At 34.7% G+C, this 18,556-nt stretch overlaps 1 protein-coding gene across 1 annotated transcript in view; it reads left to right on the top strand.

Moving 5' to 3' along the window:
- Positions 1-234: 234 nt before the first annotated feature.
- LOC144972386 (zinc finger SWIM domain-containing protein 8-like) overlaps positions 235-18,556 on the top strand; it is a 31,384-nt gene continuing 13,062 nt past the window's right edge. Inside the window, exons 1-12 of the mRNA XM_078913519.1 lie at positions 235-798; positions 5,783-5,936; positions 7,163-7,257; positions 8,241-8,416; positions 9,757-9,864; positions 10,033-10,114; positions 10,418-10,538; positions 11,917-12,112; positions 13,127-14,461; positions 16,683-16,824; positions 17,574-17,749; positions 18,312-18,498. Of these exons, the coding sequence (XP_078769645.1) occupies positions 630-798; positions 5,783-5,936; positions 7,163-7,257; positions 8,241-8,416; positions 9,757-9,864; positions 10,033-10,114; positions 10,418-10,538; positions 11,917-12,112; positions 13,127-14,461; positions 16,683-16,824; positions 17,574-17,749; positions 18,312-18,498 (2,941 nt within the window). The 5' untranslated portion in view covers positions 235-629. The remainder of the gene's footprint in view (positions 799-5,782; positions 5,937-7,162; positions 7,258-8,240; positions 8,417-9,756; positions 9,865-10,032; positions 10,115-10,417; positions 10,539-11,916; positions 12,113-13,126; positions 14,462-16,682; positions 16,825-17,573; positions 17,750-18,311; positions 18,499-18,556) is intronic.

Genomic DNA, 18,556 nt, shown 5'->3' on the forward strand with positions numbered 1-18,556 from the left:
AATAGTTTGAGTCTTGTGGCATAAAAGATTTACGTAAAAAACATAGAAGCTGGCTCCTGGCATGCTGCCTTTGTTAGATTTAGAAGGAAAAATTAAACATAACAATTACAAATAAAACGAGAGATAGTAGTTCAAAGGAGCCATACACACTATTTTCAGTTCTGTGACCGCATTCTGAGGACACGTAGGAAGACGAAACCTCCATAAAGTGGGCGGAAATAGACGGAGAAGACCGAACATTCCCGATTGTCAGTTCTGTTATTGTCGTTTGCTCGGCAAGCCGTGTTGGTTGTGATCGTTTATCGTAGGCAGGAGGCAAGCAAACGGGAATCGACACATCAGACTTACCGTTACCCCTATTTGGAAGTGTAGTGTCGGTTATTTTCTTGCGGCTTTAGTATATATGATAGTTATGTTCATGGATAATATGTTATTTCATTGATTTGCTTCACAACAGTCAATTTTGTGGAGAAGAACCAACCACAGTAACATTATCCATTATTATTATTTTTTTTTAAAGAGGCGTTTCCTTTCAACAAGTCTCGGACCAGGGCAGGTCAACCTTTTCGATCCAAGTTGCATTTTGCAGGTCTTGGATTATTAGGCTTAGTTTTTAGACTTCATTGATCATGGACTTGATGTTATGGGAATGTGAAGGGGATAGGTTTTCTTTCGAGGATAGTGATCGATTCGACGAAGATTCTTTGTGTTCATGGGGTAGTGAACCGGAGAGTGTGTGCAATAATTGGAGGGGCTGGAAGAAGCAAAATGGAGGCCCAAATCTGGTATCTAATAAAGGTAAGTTCTAATTATTTTTTCCCTTCTTTTGAACCAATTTGGTAATTTCATTTAAATTCTAATTGTTTGAACATCCCTTGTGTTTTTATTTACAAAGCCTTAGTAACTGGTATTCCATGATAAGGTTCTCACCAACTTCAATCAATCTGTCATTGACTTGTCAGTGTCAGCTGACTCTGCCTGTGGCATTTTTCTTTGTTGTATTTTTCTTCTTCTGTTGGACGGAAAGAGCTAGATATGTGGTTCTTTATAAATATTTTACTCCCTTTTTATTTTATTTTTTTATTTAGGCCTACATCCCTTTATATTTCGAACATTTATTAATAATTCTGATCAACGAAAGACACCGGGAACGTAAAGTGTAAAGCGAACACTCCTCTTTGACCAAATATTGATTTTTCAAATAGATCTGAAGAGACAGGTCAAAGAGATGATACTATGACTATCTACTTATCGCATAAATACAACATTGATTAAATGTGCTGGGGGGGGGGGAATAGTATATAATTTCAACTGTGTGACATGAATTATCTCATCTTTCTAACAACGGTTCGTCAATATTACGTGCGTTGATATTTCCGTTACAAAGAAAGGTGTTGGGAAGTAGGTCAAAGCCTAACCCGATATCAAGAACAATAGTTTTGTGGCCTGGCCTAGATATTCATACGTAGTGAAGAGCCTTTGCCGTTTTGCTTTAAAAGCTTGTTTTAGGTTAAACTTTAAAATTTATTATTTAGATTTTTGGTAATCCTCTAAATCTAAAATCAAATTGGCCGAAAATTAAAGCTGGATTCTTCTTAGTTAGAATCATTCAAGCGTTTTGTATGTAATGATATCTGTCAAATTATTGGTGTAAGTTGGATTTGAAGTTTATTTTTTCAATTTAGTACTTGTGTGATAAATACAAATTCGTGAAGTTAACACTGTTCTCAACATTTCGCACACTCACACAAAAAAGGAGAGATAAAGTAAACAAAACAAAAGAAAACAACAACAACAAAAAAATACCAATAAAATAAAAAAAAACAACAACGAAACAGAACAGTCATCTGATGCAGAAGTAATCAGAGTCGGGCACGGTCATTTGAACTCCACGGTGTATGGGAATTTTGAGGCCTAAATCTATCTCCAATATTGTTTTGTCTATAAATTTATAACACTGGGAAATTTTTAACAGATTTAAGACTTGGTCACCCACTCAGCTAAGTCTGGATCCATAAGAGAGATATACTCTTCTTTTGCTGCCCAGTCACCAGAAGTTTATGAAAGCCATATTGTCATTCCTATAAACTCTGATATGGCTGGAAAGAAAAAGAAAGTGTTCAACATTTGGTTTAGCATATATGATGTTTGACTTTGATTACAATAGTGAGGAACTTGTGACTTGTCACTTAATTTTTTTGGGTTTTACTTTTACTAATTCTGACATCATGTTATACCATCTTTACCCAGAGAGTAGTAACTGTAATGCAACATTGGTGGGGGAAATTTTGATTGAAAGATTTTTGCATTATAAGCAATAAAATAATACTCATACGCAGACTGCCACCCTATAATGGCAAATTATGAAAGCAATATAATTTTTTTGTTATTTATATTTTTTCCAACTTTGGCATGAATAGAATAGAATAGAAGGTATCGACGTCGCTTGATTAGGCCACTGGCCTGTCGCCGAGTCTTTCCAGTCACTGAATGTCTTGTTCACAACTGATCTAATGCATTTCCCTACCTGATCTTGTGATCAGGGGCTAGCCTACACTACACTTTCTCTACTGATCTTTTGATCATAGCTATTTTGGGTGGGAGGCACTTCTACACTATGTACATAACTTTCCATCACAGCATCTAATCTATTCTTGAAAGCATTGACACTCGGCGCTTCAACGACATTTGCTGGCAATGCGTTCCAACGTTCAATTACTCTCTGTGTAAAAAAGTTCTGTCGAAGGGTGGTTTTAACCCTGGGTTTCAGAAGTTTATATGAAGATGGTGGCAAAGGGTTTTATATTGCTGTCATTTTAGATTTTCATCCATATATGTTTATATTACATGATCTTGATAATATTTGAGTCTCATTACGAATTTTAATCTTGTAGATTCTAAAAAAAAGTATGAAAATATTTCATGTTGAACTTTCAATTTAAAATTTCAAAACAATTCTTTAAAAGAAGTGTCTTTTACGTTTAGAATCTTAATTATTTTAAAGTTAAGCTTCATTGCTTTATGTAATTTTCAATTTTGCTTCTCCTCCTCTCCTCCTCCTTCTTCTTCTTCTTCTTCTTCTTCTTCTTCTTCTTCTTCTTCTTCTTCTTCTTCTTCTTCTTCTTAATCTTCTTCTTCTTCTTCTTTCTTCTTCTCTTCTTCTTCTTCTTCTTCTTCTTTCTTCTCTTCTTCTTCTTCTTCTCTCTTCTTTCTTCTTCTTCTTTCTTCTTCTTCTTCTTCTTCTTCTTCTTCTTCTTCTTCTTCTTCTTCTTCTTCTTCTTCTTCTTCTTCTTCTTCTTCTTCTGGGCCATTCCATGTTAAGTGGACCAAATTTTCGGAAATTGGGAACCACATCCCTTTTGATTTTTTTACTTGGCTCAATTGAAGATACTTATGAGACATGAAGAAAACCAACTTTTCAGTTCAGAATATGGATTTTTGAATTGTTTACAATTTTTTACAATTTTGTCTCAAAACGTGAATCAAATTTGCTTGTGGGTCCATTTTTGAGAGGCTATAACTTTTAGCATAGATTACAAATATTTGAAGGAAGATGAAAATATTGATAAAGTTTTGGAGTTATCTGCCCTTGAATATGGCTCCCCGAGCTATTCGAAAAAAAATAATAAAAAATTTAAATATTTTTTTCATGACTTTAATGTTTCATTTTTGGTCATTGATGATTTGTATCTCAATAAATAACATATGGTCCAACATAATATAGCAAAAATATGGGTCTCTTACTATAATTGTTCGAACCATAATGCATAGTGTTATGCGACGTGCACCAAAATCTAGATTTTTTTTTTCTTTTCTTTTTCTTTCTATTTATTTTTTGGCTGTTGGCATTTGTCATCATGACTCTTTTATATTGACATTTTCCTGTTGTGCCATTAATGTAGACATATTCATCGCATATTTTGGATCACTTTTAAACACATTGGTCTCCGTTTATAAGCATTCTTGGTTTTAAAAATGATCCGGGGTGCAATACAGACTTTTTACTATAATTGATTCATCCCTTTATAAGCATGCTCGTCAAACTGACTGCTCTTAAGTATGCTTTTTAAAATTTTTTTTATTAGTTTTTTTTCTTCATGCTAAGAATAATAGAGGAAAAATAAGCCTGTAAACAAAACAAAAAAAAAAAAGAGAAGAAAAGTAAACATATTATCCACATATCTTCTTTCCTTTTTGGGATGCAATAAAGTATTATTAATATTATTATTAATATTATTATTATTATTATTATTATTATTATTATTATTATCACACCGATTCTTTACTTCTCTTGCATGACACTTACACATTCTATTGGTTAACACTTAAGTGGTGAAACAGACAAAGCAAGTCTGTCATAAAATCTAGATATAATAATAGCTGGGTTTGGCACACTCTTTCAAATGGCTAAGAGGCCGGGCTAGGGATGGGTGGGTCAGGTCATAAAACACCTCTGTGCTATATTGACCTAATGCATGGGGGTGGGGTAAGGAAAGAGGAGAGCTCATTAGAAGAGTAGGAGGACAATGTCAAATTGGAAGAAGAATAAGAATTACGTGTAATATGAGTTTATCTAGACATATGACAAATTTCAAGCTTCTTTGCCACCCCTCTCAAACATACAATATAAATGTCATCTCTGTGACATAGAAAGGGTTGATATAACCTGAAAAAATAATGAAATGACTTTTGAATGGACCAATGGTGATTTCAGACATGCGACCTAATGCATACAGCTATAGAAACTTAGAGGGGGAGATATATTGAGATTGTAATTGGAGCATGAGGACATTGCCTTTTCACAAAAATCAGAATCTGCTTAAATAAGCATGGTCTGGCCAATGGAACGCTTAAAAATTTTATTTTTTTAAAAATTGATTTCTTAAGGATCATATAAATTGAGACCACTGTATTTATCATCAGGGTACTCATGTTGTTATCCCAGTATCACTTCTTAATATGTATTAATTCTAACGTAGAGTGATTAAATTATTTTAGACTCAGATTAATTAGTATGGTAAAACTTCCACCTCCAACAATTACAAAAATAAACTTTTGTATTGAAATGAAAAAGAAGTATGGCAAGGCAGTGTTGAGGCCACAGTCCCTACAAAGAGTGCCACTAGTTTAAACCACAAAGAGATTTGATACATTTTCCATCATACTTTCCAATGATTTGATTATCTATATTATGAGATGGGTCCTCTTGATACACGAAACTGCCCAGTTGCATGCTTTTGTGGCGAAAGCTTGCATCACAGGTTAATATTGATAAGGCACTTTGTTATTTTAAAAAAATAAGGATTATGAGAAAAATAAGGTCCAAAAATAAGCACACAAGGTGTCCATTATTCTACAATTGTAATCCACATGTGGGCGTTCTCCAGTTTATGTTACAATCTTACATTTGAGGAAGCGTGGTTGGGGGGGGGGGGGAGTACCTGTATTGCGAAATAACAAAAATAAATTGTATTCTATGAGTAAAAGTAAAAGTGCATCTCTGTGATTTTAGTATTGATAATTTAAAATTATGATATATTATACACATCAAGAGTATATAATAAATGATTTATAGATATAGCAAGAAAAGCTAAATTAAATACAAATGAATTTCGTGTAAATCTTTTTATCGATAATAAAAGACAATATTATAAGAAATTCTAAAAAGAAAATGATGGGTTTTGAAAGACTACAGATCACAGATTAAAATTAAACAGCGAAGAGAGATATTGTCCCACAGCTTCTCTGAAGAGTAAATTTTGATTGGGATTGCTTGTTTCAGAACGCCAAGTTACTCCTTTGGCTGAATTGTCTGCCAAAGCCGTGGCCTGTCACATCCCATTTGAAGTAGTGGAACATTTCCCAGAGCCAATTCCAGAGCCAATTCAGTTGAGGATCGCATTTTGGAGTTTTCCTGATAGTGAGGAAGACATCAGGTATATTTTATCAGCAGAGTATTTTGAATTTATTTATTTATCTTTTTTATATTTTTTTTTGTTAATTATTTGATGCTTTTCCATTCAATTTCTGTTTTTACTAATAGTTTATGTTATGCAAAATATCTTTTGCTTAAGTGATCTGACTAGACTTCAATTCTATTTTGTCTCTTCTTCTCAATTGGGTTTTTGATGTAAGATTTTGTTGAAAGTGCCTTGTTCAGAAAGTAAAAGATAGTTACTGGCACCTTATTATAAGTAATATATAAAAGTGGGCATTTGGTAGGGACTACTGGTTGGGTCTTCTATCCCCCTAATCTGTTGCTCCTTTATTTGTGGCTTTCTCTTTTTGTCAGAGATTGTAGTCGTACAATAGAGAGTTTTTCTGAAAACCAACTTTTTGAGAACTCCTTTCTTTTAGTAATAGGAACTGATCATCTCCTTTGGCTGTTTTCTGGGACTCTGGGTAGTCTTAGACTGGGCATGCGGATAGATTGGCATAAGGATCTGCTTTAAGCTTTTGATTTGTTTTCTCTTTTTAGGCAACAAAATGAGTATTGCAGATTCTGAACCCTTTATCTCTCTTTTCTTTTGTGTATGATCTTACTTTTTCTTCACCATTGAATGAAATTATTTTGATAGTTTGAAATGATATTAACTAATTTGCAGTCCTTCAAACCTTCAGGGAGTTTATCCCAGTTTCTGTAGCATCATCTAAACAATAACAATTTCTTGCTACCTTTTGAATAGATCACTTCGCTAGTCTATTGCCTGGTACTTTCCACCAGATCTACCCAATCACTGCCGGGTGGTCTCCGCGCCCCCCCTCTCTCTCTCTCTCTTTCTCCCACTCTCTCTCTCTCTCTCTCTCTCTCTCTCTCTCTCTCTCTCTCTCTCTCTCTATCTCTTTTTTTTTTTTTTTGTTTTACCTCAAACAAGAAAATCAACTCCAATAATATAATGAGCAGTACTGTGGTATACTGGGCAAATTAAGTCTTTAAAAAAGAATTTTTTAAATATTTAAGAAAGTTGTCCAAATGGAGTCTTGACCCCTGGCATTATTTGATCGGGATTATTTAGATGTAGATCATATCATTTTTAATTGAGATGGTTTTTACTTATATTGTTTTTGTCTTTATATATAGACGGTCTTGTATTTTGATTCACCATGGATAGACTAAAACAAAAACAAAAAAGGATCATAATTTACAATTCTCATCATTTAGATTATACTCGTGCCTCGCCAATGGCAGTGCTGAGGAATTCACAAAGGGAGAGCACCTCTTCAAGAACAAATGTGTCAAGGATACATTACAAATTGGTAAGGGTATGGTGAAGACAATCTTATGTTGTCTTGCTATGCATGTAAATCAAACAGCTCATAACATTATGATTTATAAAGGAAGTATACTGTCAAAATCATTCCTTTTGTGATTCAATTTTGCTGGTTTTATTATTGATATTATTATTATTATTTATTATTATTATTATTATTTATTTATTATTATTATATTATTATTATTATTATTATTATTATTATTAGAAAAGCTAGAAAAGATGAATAATATCTGGAAAAGGCAGTGCATTCAAACAAAAATCAAAACTTAAAAGTGTTGTTTTCCCAACTGCAACATATGGATGCGAAGCGTGGACTATCAGCAAAGCAGAGAGCACAAAGGTCACAGCTTTTGAAATGGCATGGTACAGAAAAATACTCAGAATATCATGGACTGAAAAACAAACAAACAAAGAAGTCCTGAGAAGGATCGGAATAAAATCACCAATTCTTCTTCAAACTGTAAAGAAATTGAAACTGAACTATTTTGGCCATACGATTTGCCACGAATCATTAGAAAAGCACATTCTGCAGACAAGGGTAGACGGCAAGAGAGGAAGAGGTAGACCAACAAGAAGCTGGGAACAAGATATAAGTGAATGGCTGGGAATGACAACTCAAGCAAGTAGACTGGCGGAAAACCGTAATGTGTTTCGCAAGAAAGTTCGGGAAGCAACGTCCTATGCAGGATCAGCTGACTAGATGATGATTATTATTTACATTATTGTTATTATTACTTTTATTATTATTCTATTAATTTTCATCTTTTAAAATTTGTTAATGTCATTCAACTAGGATGAGGAGGTGGCAAAAGTGAAAGCAGTGACACTAAAATGATCACAAGATGTCCATCTTTCATTTTATTGTATTTTTTTTCAAAATAGCAAAAATGTTTGATGCTATTAATTTTCTTTCCCGTGGATTGTTCATAAATTGTTTTAATGGTTTTTATCTCTCCATCCACTCAGGTTTTCATCTCAGTGGCACAGTGACAGCCACCCAGAACCTGGTACAAGGCCAAAGCAAAGGCATTTACAATGTGGCAGTGGTGTTTGATCGCAGGAGGATATCATCTTGTACCTGTACATGTCAGAGTAATTGGTGTTCACACATTGTTGCGCTCTGCCTGTTCCGAATACACCAGGTAAATCAATAGAGACAAGAGAGATTCTCAGGAACATTTCGTAATAATATGTTACAGTGAATGACATAATATCAGTCGGTTAGTGAAAAGGTTTGAACCAAGTTATTGTTAAGTCGAGTTAGGTCACCTTTTATCAAAAATGAGTTCTTGTCGTAAATAATTAATAAATCAACCCTTTATGTACATAGTTTTTACAGCCAGTCAAGTTGAAAAAGTATGGAATTTGAGAAAAGTTGCTGGATACCTTTCCCATACATCTGACCATAACTTCATGAAAAATCACCTGATTTACTTCAAATAAAGAGTAAAATGCTCTGGGGAGCATATTCTTTCAGAAAATACAAAACAATGCAAATCCAAAATTTTCACCTCCCGACTGATTGTCATGCACAGACACATAATGAGATGATATAATAACTTCAAGCAATATTGAGTCGATAGAAGTCTAGGTCTATGATGCTTTGATTTTAAAGTAGAACACAGGGCCATAGTATGGATTGAGCTATAACATTCACTTAAATTTAAAAAACTCAATGCACTTCCTCTCTGGCATCCAATGTACAATTTCCTAGTCAGGGGAGATTGATTGTCACATTTTGACATCATCACCAATCTAACTGCCTTATTCTGAATTTTCTGTGTTCTTCGAATGTTAGTTGTGTACTCACAGCAACTAGGAATCAAACCATTGATAATAAAAGAAGTACAAAGTATAATATTAGTGAAGCCTCAATTAATTGAAAATCTAATAAGATCAGTGTAATTAAGATATGACAACTTTGGATGACTTTTGTAAAATGATTAAAATAAAAACATTCTGATAAAAGATTTAAAAAAGCATTTAGGTTGCAAACACACTTTTTAGGGATATCAATTATGCAAGCTGTTTCATTAACTACATCTGTTACTATGCTATTCCTGAATTATTACTCAATCATATAATTACCTCGTTTTTTTATTCACTATGTACATGCCTGCCAACTCTTCTACCTTTGGCAGAATCATTCCGAATTTTGCTCTTCCTTTTCACCATTCTACCATTGGCTCTGAAATTCAGATTTTCAAAAATAATTATGAATAAAAAAGTTGAGAAAAAAAGAAAATATCGTGGGCGTCAGACTCTAACCATATTAGTGCGAGATAGTTGATTTTGAGAAACTGGTGCAGTGATTATTGTGGTAAGTAAAACTACAATTTCTTTTTTTTTTTTTTTTGCTCGCAAATTCTTGTTTTCTGATGTTCTGATTCCATTCTTGGATTGTGAAGAGTTGGCAGATGTGGTTGATATCCAATTTTTTATTTATTTTCATATCTATTTTCTGATGTATTTAACCTTTCAGGCTACCTCTGTTTGTCTGCGCGCTCCTGTATCAGAATCCTTGTCTCGTCTACATAGAGATCAGCTGCAAAAGTTTGCTCAATATCTCATCAGTGAGTTACCGCAACAGGTAAGAAGTTTATCTTAATTTGAAATTTATATTATTGAATTTTCTATTTCTATTTTTTTTTTTCCCTTTACATCAGCATCAAGCAATTTTTTTCATTGATCTTATGATACAATCATTTCATCTAGTTCAACCTTTTTTTCATCAATTTCAATGTTAAATCTTCCATAGATTTTACCAACTGCACAGCAAATTCTGGATGAGCTGCTTTCATCTCAAGAAACTGCCATGAATACTGTCTGTGGTGCCCCAGGTATGTTTTTAATCATTATTATTGTATCATCATCATCGTCTTTTTTTTTATCATCATTATCATCATCAAAAGTTGACAGACAAATCAAAACCAAGATGATATGGCCAAAGTTCTTTGTCTTTTAAATTTGATTCATTTTTTCGTCATCCAAATAACCCCACCAAAAATTTTCTCTTTTTCCTTGTTTCCGACTTATATATTTCTAATTTATTTGATTAAAAATACATTAATACACAATTTTGTAAGGCAAAAACTTGAATTCATGTGATAATAATTGTGTGAATTTTAAATTTCTATTTTCAGATCCTACCGCTGGACCATCAGCCAGTGAACAGACATCTTGGTTTTTGGATGAAGACACTCTTCATGAAAATATAAATAAAACCCTAGTCAAATTTTGTATCCCAGCCCCTACTGTATTTAGGTATTGCCATATTTTGGGGGGTTCTTTTCTGCACATTATTAAAATTTTGGAAAACTAATGAGAATAAATGCTTAATAATATATCAGAAGGGCTTGGATTATCTTATCTGTGGCTCAACTCAATCAAGCAATGATGACTAGTGACTGTATATATTGCAAAAACTCCAACCCTGGCATTGTGTCTGTGGGTAAGGCGCTTTACACTCATTATTCCTGTCGAATACTTGGCCAATCTGATGGATATTCTGAGATACACTAATGGCAACTTGTATGTTGTGAAATGGAAATTTTGATCCATAAGGTCTGCTGGGGGAATATCTAAAGCACATTGAGCATGGTTAGTCCATGGAAATGTGAGATGTAAATGTTTGTATTTATTTATTGTGGAAAATTGCAATGGTGAGAGTAGTATAAGTGTTTTATGGGTTTTATTTTTTCTTTTAAAATTGATCGTAACATTATATATATATATTTATATATTTATATATATATATATATATATTCATCAGTCGGATGGTGAAAAGCTTCGAACTGAGATATTGCCAAGTTTAGTTAGAGGGTCAATTTTTATCAAAAATGAGTTCTTGTCGTAAATGGTTAAATCAGCCGTTTTTGTACATCTTCATGAAATATCAAAGCTTAATTTCACTTCTAAATATTTTTTACAGCTAGTCAAGTTGAAAAAGTATGAAATTTGAGAAAAGTTACTAGATACCTTACTCATACCTCTGACCATAACTTCATGAAAAATCACCTGATTACTTTAAATAAAGATTAAAATTCTCTGGCGAGTATATGCTTTCAGAAAATGCAAATCCAAAATTTTCACCTTCCGGCTAATTATGTCTTGCAATGACACATATATTATCTTATTTTAAATTTTAAACCAGTCTTTTTATTTTTCTATAATATCTTTTCTCAATGGTAAGGAATTAGGTGTGAAAAAGAGTTCTTATTAAAGAGTTACTAAATAAAGAGTAATAGTGGGATTCACAACTTAGGATGGAAGCATTACACTTGCCAAATTAATAAGACTGCAAATAACTGCTGAGTCATTTATATTAGTATATGTCTGAGATATGACTGTGAGCCACCATCTGTTTTTAATAGTTACACTTGCAGTCACTTTTTTAAAGCTGTCTTCTAGTGTAGAGAGAAGCACTAGTTGCACTACATCCTAAGGCCCTCCAATGCTAGTTGTGAATGACCTTGTGGTCTTTGTGATGTTATGTTTTGCTTTACCAAAGTTGTGCATCTTCACCTTTCTGATACCACCATGCCTGTCACTTTGACTATGCTATTTTCCCTTTAATTTATTCTGATTTAAAACAAACATTTTTTGATACCCTCAATAAATCATGTTTCACTTTATTTTTCAGTGATGTAAATTTTTTGACAGCCAGTGCCCCTCCTGCAGCTTCTGAGTGGCAGAGTTTGCTGCGACCACTAAGGGGCAGGGAACCCGAAGGCATCTGGAACCTTCTGTCCATTGTCAGAGAAATGTATAGACGTAATGATAGTAACTCCATCCCCCTTCTACAAATTCTTACTGATGAAGTGTTGCAATGTGAACAGGTGAAAAAGATAACTTTTAGTAATTATACATCTCTCTCTCTCTCTGTGGCATATCACTTGGACGTAGCCTCCCACACAGTCCTTCGGAAGAAGTCTCTGTCTTGTGCCCATCTGCCACATTCCGTCACGCTGTTGTTGAGCCATTCCTGTATATCCTGTAAAAATTATACATATGTAATCAAAATATTTGGTCTGTTCACAATTTTTGTTGAATAGTATTAAATGGCAATAAAATGTCAAACTGTCAACTGAAATATGTGTAGTTCAATATAAAAGTAAACATAACCCCAAAGTTAAATAGTGAAAAATCATAATATGTATTACTGATTCTCTTTCAATGGGATCCTGTACTGGCATCTGTGTTAGGGTTTGAGTCACATCAGGCAGGGCATGTTGGAAGGTTTCAGCAATGGACCTATTTCTGTATTTCTTTTAATCTTGCCCCTTTTCCTTTTTCGTACATTTTTATACAGTACTGATTGCATACTGTAATAAAATTTGTTTCCTTTCTTAGGTTCTGAAATGACCATAATTGTTGTAAATGCCATTTAATTTCCAAAATTTAGCCTATAACTTTGATTTTGTGTTTTGTTTTTTTTAATATCTGGTGTAAGTGAAAAGGGAAATTATGGTGTAATGTAGTTCAGGGCTTAATGCAGTATAAGGTAACCTTATTTTTCATGTATTGTGGCAGAAATGACTGAGTGATTAGGGCATTGCCCTGTGACCTGGAAGGTCCCGGGTTCGAGCCTGGCTTCAGGCAACATGGGCGATTCCTGTTGACATCAGACATCTTGTTTGATGAACAATCTATATTCCTTCATGGAATGCTTAGGCGACGATATCTTATGATGTTGTGGTGGTAGGACATAATTTTTAAAAATTGTAATCTTATATGATGAAAATCTCCTTTCTGTATAATTTCGTGACAGTAACAGATAATTATGGGATATCCCTGTCTCTGCAGTTGCAACTTTTTTTATTTTTAAATAATTATTTTTTCGTTTCTTTCAGATTTTGGCATGGTGGTTTACAACTAAAGTGTCCTCTTCCCAAAATGTCTCTGTAGCTCATTGCAATCGTAGTGGCAACTCAGCAAATGTTACTCAAAACGCAGCAGCCAGTATGTGTGATGAAATAGTTACCCTATGGCGCCTGGGAACTCTTAATCCAAAACTGACCCCTGTCCAGCGACAAGATATGCTCATACAGTTTAGAGATTGGCACATAAGCATTATTGAAAAAGTTAGAAAATTCAAGGGCAACTCGAGTAACTCGACTGGATTAAAAAAAGGAGATATAGAAAACTTTCCTGGGTTTAAACCAGCTATAGAAGCCTGTGCATTAACATGGGAAAATTACCCAATTCCTGGAGTAACTTATTCGGATAGTGATAGATCTAGATTTTATTACCATTTTGGAGCTAATAGGTCCCATGATGGTGAATTGAAGAAAGCATCTCGTGTTCAGACTGTAGGTATTTGTTCTCACGATATTATTAGTATGGACAACACCAGTAGAAATCTTGCTCACACCCAACGATCTCAGGATATAGGAGGGAATAGGGCTCGTCCGGCAGGTGGGGAGCCCTATGCTTCTCCTAATCCTCGACGCGATTCAGGACATGATGGTGCCATGAGTTCAGGTTCTGAAGGATTTTGTGAACCAGAGCGTGGTTTTCGAGACTCTGATTCCAGTGGTGAATTCAAAGGTACTCATTCGAGGAGCAACTCTTTTGAAGGAGCTGAATCGCCTCATAGTTTGTCATCTAAACCTATGTCCAACTCTGCAGAGGGCTTAGAATCATCTGTGTCTATATCTTCTTCTTCCAATCATAATCATCATCTTTACCAACCTCATTCTCACAAACACGATCAACAGCAGCATCAACAACAACATCCAGCTCTCGCAGCTTCCAAGCAAACTTCATTGGATATGGATGTGTTCTATGAGAGTGGAGGGGACCTAGATCCCAATGGGTTAGATGACTCATCAAATTCAGAACCTGCCAAAACTACCAATGTCCTAACTTCTCTTGGAGCTTGTGTCAGTTCTGTTCCACCCAAGGACCTTCCAATCAGCTCCTCTTCCAAATCTAATGCAGAGGTCACAAACTCTAGTCAGCAACCCCAAATCAACTCGGGTCAGGGGGGCACATCTGGAGTCAGAAACGGTTCAACAACTGAAGGTGGTGTAACAGACTCATCACAGCCAGCAGGAGACGAGTACCAGATGTATTTCTATGACACCTCAAAAGCCAAGTCAATGGATTTGGACAAGAAGAAAAAAGATAAATTAGACGAACCAAACTTTTTTGCAAACATCAAAAGTGCTGAAAATATGCAAGATGTAAGTATTTATTGATTTATTAATTTGCTTATTCATTCATTCTTTCGTTCACTCACTCACTAACTCACTTATTTATTTTAATCTCCATCTCAAAAGCTTTTGCGAGCGTTTGATATTTCCTTAGTCTTAGCAACAGGGAAGATTGGCGTGTCATTTCAAGTCGACCTCAACCCATGAGATGACACTGGAAGAAGAAGAAGCATTTGAGCTATTTTTACCTCCAGTAGACTGGAATTTATATTTTAATACATTTGGATTTCAAAATTAAGAATCTCAGGCTCAGGCTCAGGCTCAATCCCATGACCGGATGGTCATCGGGAAGACTTACGTGAAGTCGAAGTTACAGTCTTCCTCCATGCCTGCCTGTTGCTCGCCCTGTGTAGCAGCTCCGGAACCGACATCTCTGTCCATTCTTTTATATTGTCCAGCCACATCTTCCTTTGGCACCCTGGCCTTCGACTGTGCCCTGTAGGACTGTCCTAGAATCTCAGGGAAATAAAGCAAATCTAGATGTATTCTATGGGTTGGAGTTGGAATAAATTCTGCATAATTTACTAGATACTATTATTTACTGAAAGCTTTTGGATAATAGGGAGATTTTATATCTTCCTAAATTTCCACAAACATTTCATCCCACCAAAGTAAATAGTGTCATACATTTGTAATTACATTTTTCATTTTCGACAAAGCGTTTTAGAGGATTGCCTTGATGATACAAAACGTCCTCAGTACTGAACTCCTCACAACTGGCTGGGTGGGGATCCTGACCTCCCATAGTGGGCAGGGGGGTACATACTGCGTCTTCTATCCCCTTATATCTGGTTTCCAACATGCTTTCTGTCTTTGTCTTGGAATGAGATTACTTGGTTTTGTCCTGGCCCTGGCCGGAGTGCTAGCTGGGAAGGAAACAGTCAAATGCATAGTTATTGTTTTGGGAGATGATATTTTTTTTCCTTGTAAATCATCTCTCTGTTATGTATTATTATATTTGTTATTTTGAATGTATAATGTAAGCATTTGAATGTGTTCCTCTGTGCTGTATTTTGTGCTTGTGTCCGGATGAGACTTATAGGTGATCTCAACGAAGTACATTGGTGGTATGCTCTTGGAATCTACTTGTTCCCACTTCCCCTATGTCTTACTTTTTCTTGGGTGCTTTAATTGTAATCCTATCCCATTTTCTTCCTTTTTACTGGCGCTGATATAACCTTAATGTTATGCAAATGTCGTAAAACCCTTAAAAACATTAAACCTCACAACTTGTCATCCTGAGTAATCTATATTTTTTTTCTGTGACAATGGACATGTTCTGATAGCAACATTTACAATACATTTTATTGGATGTCACCTTCATTTTTGCTCACAATTTTTATCAAACATGGTGGGTTCTTTGGCATCCCATGATGGGTAGAGGTCACTTGCTGTGTCTTCTGTCCCCTATATATGTTTTCCGACTTGCCTTTTGTCTTTGTCTTGGAATGAGATTACTTGATTTATCCTGGCCCTGGCTGGAGTTCTTGGCTGAGAGAGAAACAGAGAGATGTATAGTTGTAGTTTTGGGAGACCATATATCTATATATTTTCCTTGTATATCATTCCTCTGTTATGTACTTTCATATTTGTTAGCGTGAAATATATCATGATTTGTAAACATCTTCTTGGTGAGATCCTGTGATCTCAAACTAAGTACACTGATAGTGTGCTCGTGGAATCTACATTTGTTCTCTATTTGAACCAGTCCCCTTTGTCTTATTAATTTTTCTCGTGTGCGTTCCATTATAAATTAAATCTATAATTTTTTGACCCCATTATCTTCCTTTTTGCTGGTGCTGAGATGACCTAAACAGGCACAAGCACTGTAAAATCCTTAAAAATATTTACAAACAAACAATAAAGGCTTGAAATATAAAATTTGATATAATGTCAGAGTTGGGTTAAATATTGTTAATGAACTTTTTTTACATACTCAGATTTTGATTCAATTGATACATCTTAGGTTTTAACCAGTGAACAAATTATAGTTTTTGATTTAATAGAAAGTAATTAAAGTCATTGATGATTGTAACAAGATCATTTGAAAGATTAACTATAATTCATGCTATGCCTTTATTTATTTATTTATTTATTTATTTATTTATGTTTATTTTCATTTTTTTATATTTATTTATTTTCATTTTTTAATATTTATTTATTTATTTATTCATTTTCTTTTTATCACCAGGTACTTTTTTCCAGAGCTGAAGCCCTTCATGCCCATGGTCATACAAAAGAAGCTTGTCGTTTAGCTTACCGTCTGGCCGAGGACATGTTGTACAACCCACCAGATCTGTTGGCAGAATCTGCATCTGCTCCTTCTCCAAAACGTACAGTATTTATATCATGTTATAAGAATGCTTCTGACTTGTTTCTGTTATAATATTTATAAGATACGCTCAAAAACCTTTCATGGGAACCAGCTTTATAAAGCGGCCACCTGTAGAAACAACCATACATCTTTTTTCCTCTATTTTGCCACAATATTTGGTGACTATGTTGTTGGGGGGGGGGGGGGGGGGGGGTCCTCTTTGTTCATTTGTTAGAGCACTTGCCTCACCATCAAATGAGCCAGTATCCATTCCAAGAGCAGTCAATATTTTTTACTGGCCTTTCCATGCCCATCCGCCATCCAGCTGTGATAAGGTAGATGGGTCTATTAGATCAGGCAGAAAGTTCTTTGTAATAGACTGGTGCCCTTTCCAAAGGGTAGCATGCAATATTGGTAGTGTCTGTTTAACGCTATAAAAATCAATGATATAATCCAGCTCATGGGCTTTACGGTTCAGAAGAATGTCTACTTTAATTTTCCATCATGGCCATTTTAGCATGGAATAAATGTGACCATCCTTACAATATATGCCAAGTGACATCCCCTTTTACACTGGGGATGCCAAGTCTAGCTGTTTCTTTTATCTATGTCCTGAAATGAGACCACTCATTTTTTCCCTAGCCCCTAACAGTCAAATATGTATTTTACTTTTTATTCTTTTTTTTTGTCTTTGTACAAAATAATTTCTATGATTCGATTATTTCACATAATGATCTTTTTTTTTTTTCTTTTGTTATGTTTGTATAGCCAAGAAGAAGAAAGCCCTGACCAACATCAGTCTTCTAGCTAGCACTCTCCTGTCTAAGGCATCCTTTTTGTCCAGTGTGTTATGTGAAGATGAGGAGTGTCACCATCTGGCCTTTAAAACCAACATGTTTGGCTTGGAACTGGCAAGACCCCCTGCCTCAAACAAGCCCATTGAAGTAAGTAGATGCTGTCAGGAAAAAAAAAAAAAAAAAAAGTCAGGAGAGGTTTGCTAACTCGAAATGGAGGTTTGTAAAAATACAAATCCTAAGGTAAAATTTTAATGTAAAAAAGTTACCTCAATTTATGGTTAAACTATATAAAAATCTTACCTGACTAAAATTTCTCAAACTGTGATGTGAAAAATATAAGATCGGTAGCGAGTGTAAGATGAAAATATGAAAAAAATGTCTGTGATAGAGTTTCATGCAAAACAACAAAAAAACAAACAAAACAAAACAAACCACAGCAACAACAAAATGTCAAAATTAATCTTTCATTATTGGATATTTAATCACATATTTTAAAACCACCCATTATGCTAACTTTATTTACTTTAGTTAAATTTTCATTCTATGGTTAATATATTCATTACCAATTTTCCTGCATACAGAGTCTTATATTGATATGAGATGTTTTACTTTTCATTTTTTAAAAATTTGATAAAGAGAAATGTTGCTCCAAAGTTCTTAAAAGACAAACTGAATTTTGAACTTTTCTGTTTATTACATTTTACTCTAGGTAAAGTTGGCCCACCAGGAATCAGAGCTACTCCAGCTTTTGAAGAAAATCCCTTTAGGTGGGCAGGAGTATGTTGAGATACGCAAGAAAGCAGAGCAGATGCGAGACAAGACCCTGAAGTCAAGAGGGGAAGCTTTGCTGCCACTCAGTCTTGCTACCTTTATCTTTGAGACATTGTGTAGTCCTGGTAAGAAGTCACACATTAGAGTAAATAATATTATTGGTTGGGCATTCAAATAAATCAA

Source organism: Berghia stephanieae, chromosome 5, assembly GCF_034508935.2.
Source record: "Berghia stephanieae isolate SIO BIC M18660-M18661 chromosome 5, UCSD_Bste_1.3, whole genome shotgun sequence".
NCBI lineage: Eukaryota > Metazoa > Mollusca > Gastropoda > Nudibranchia > Aeolidiidae > Berghia > Berghia stephanieae.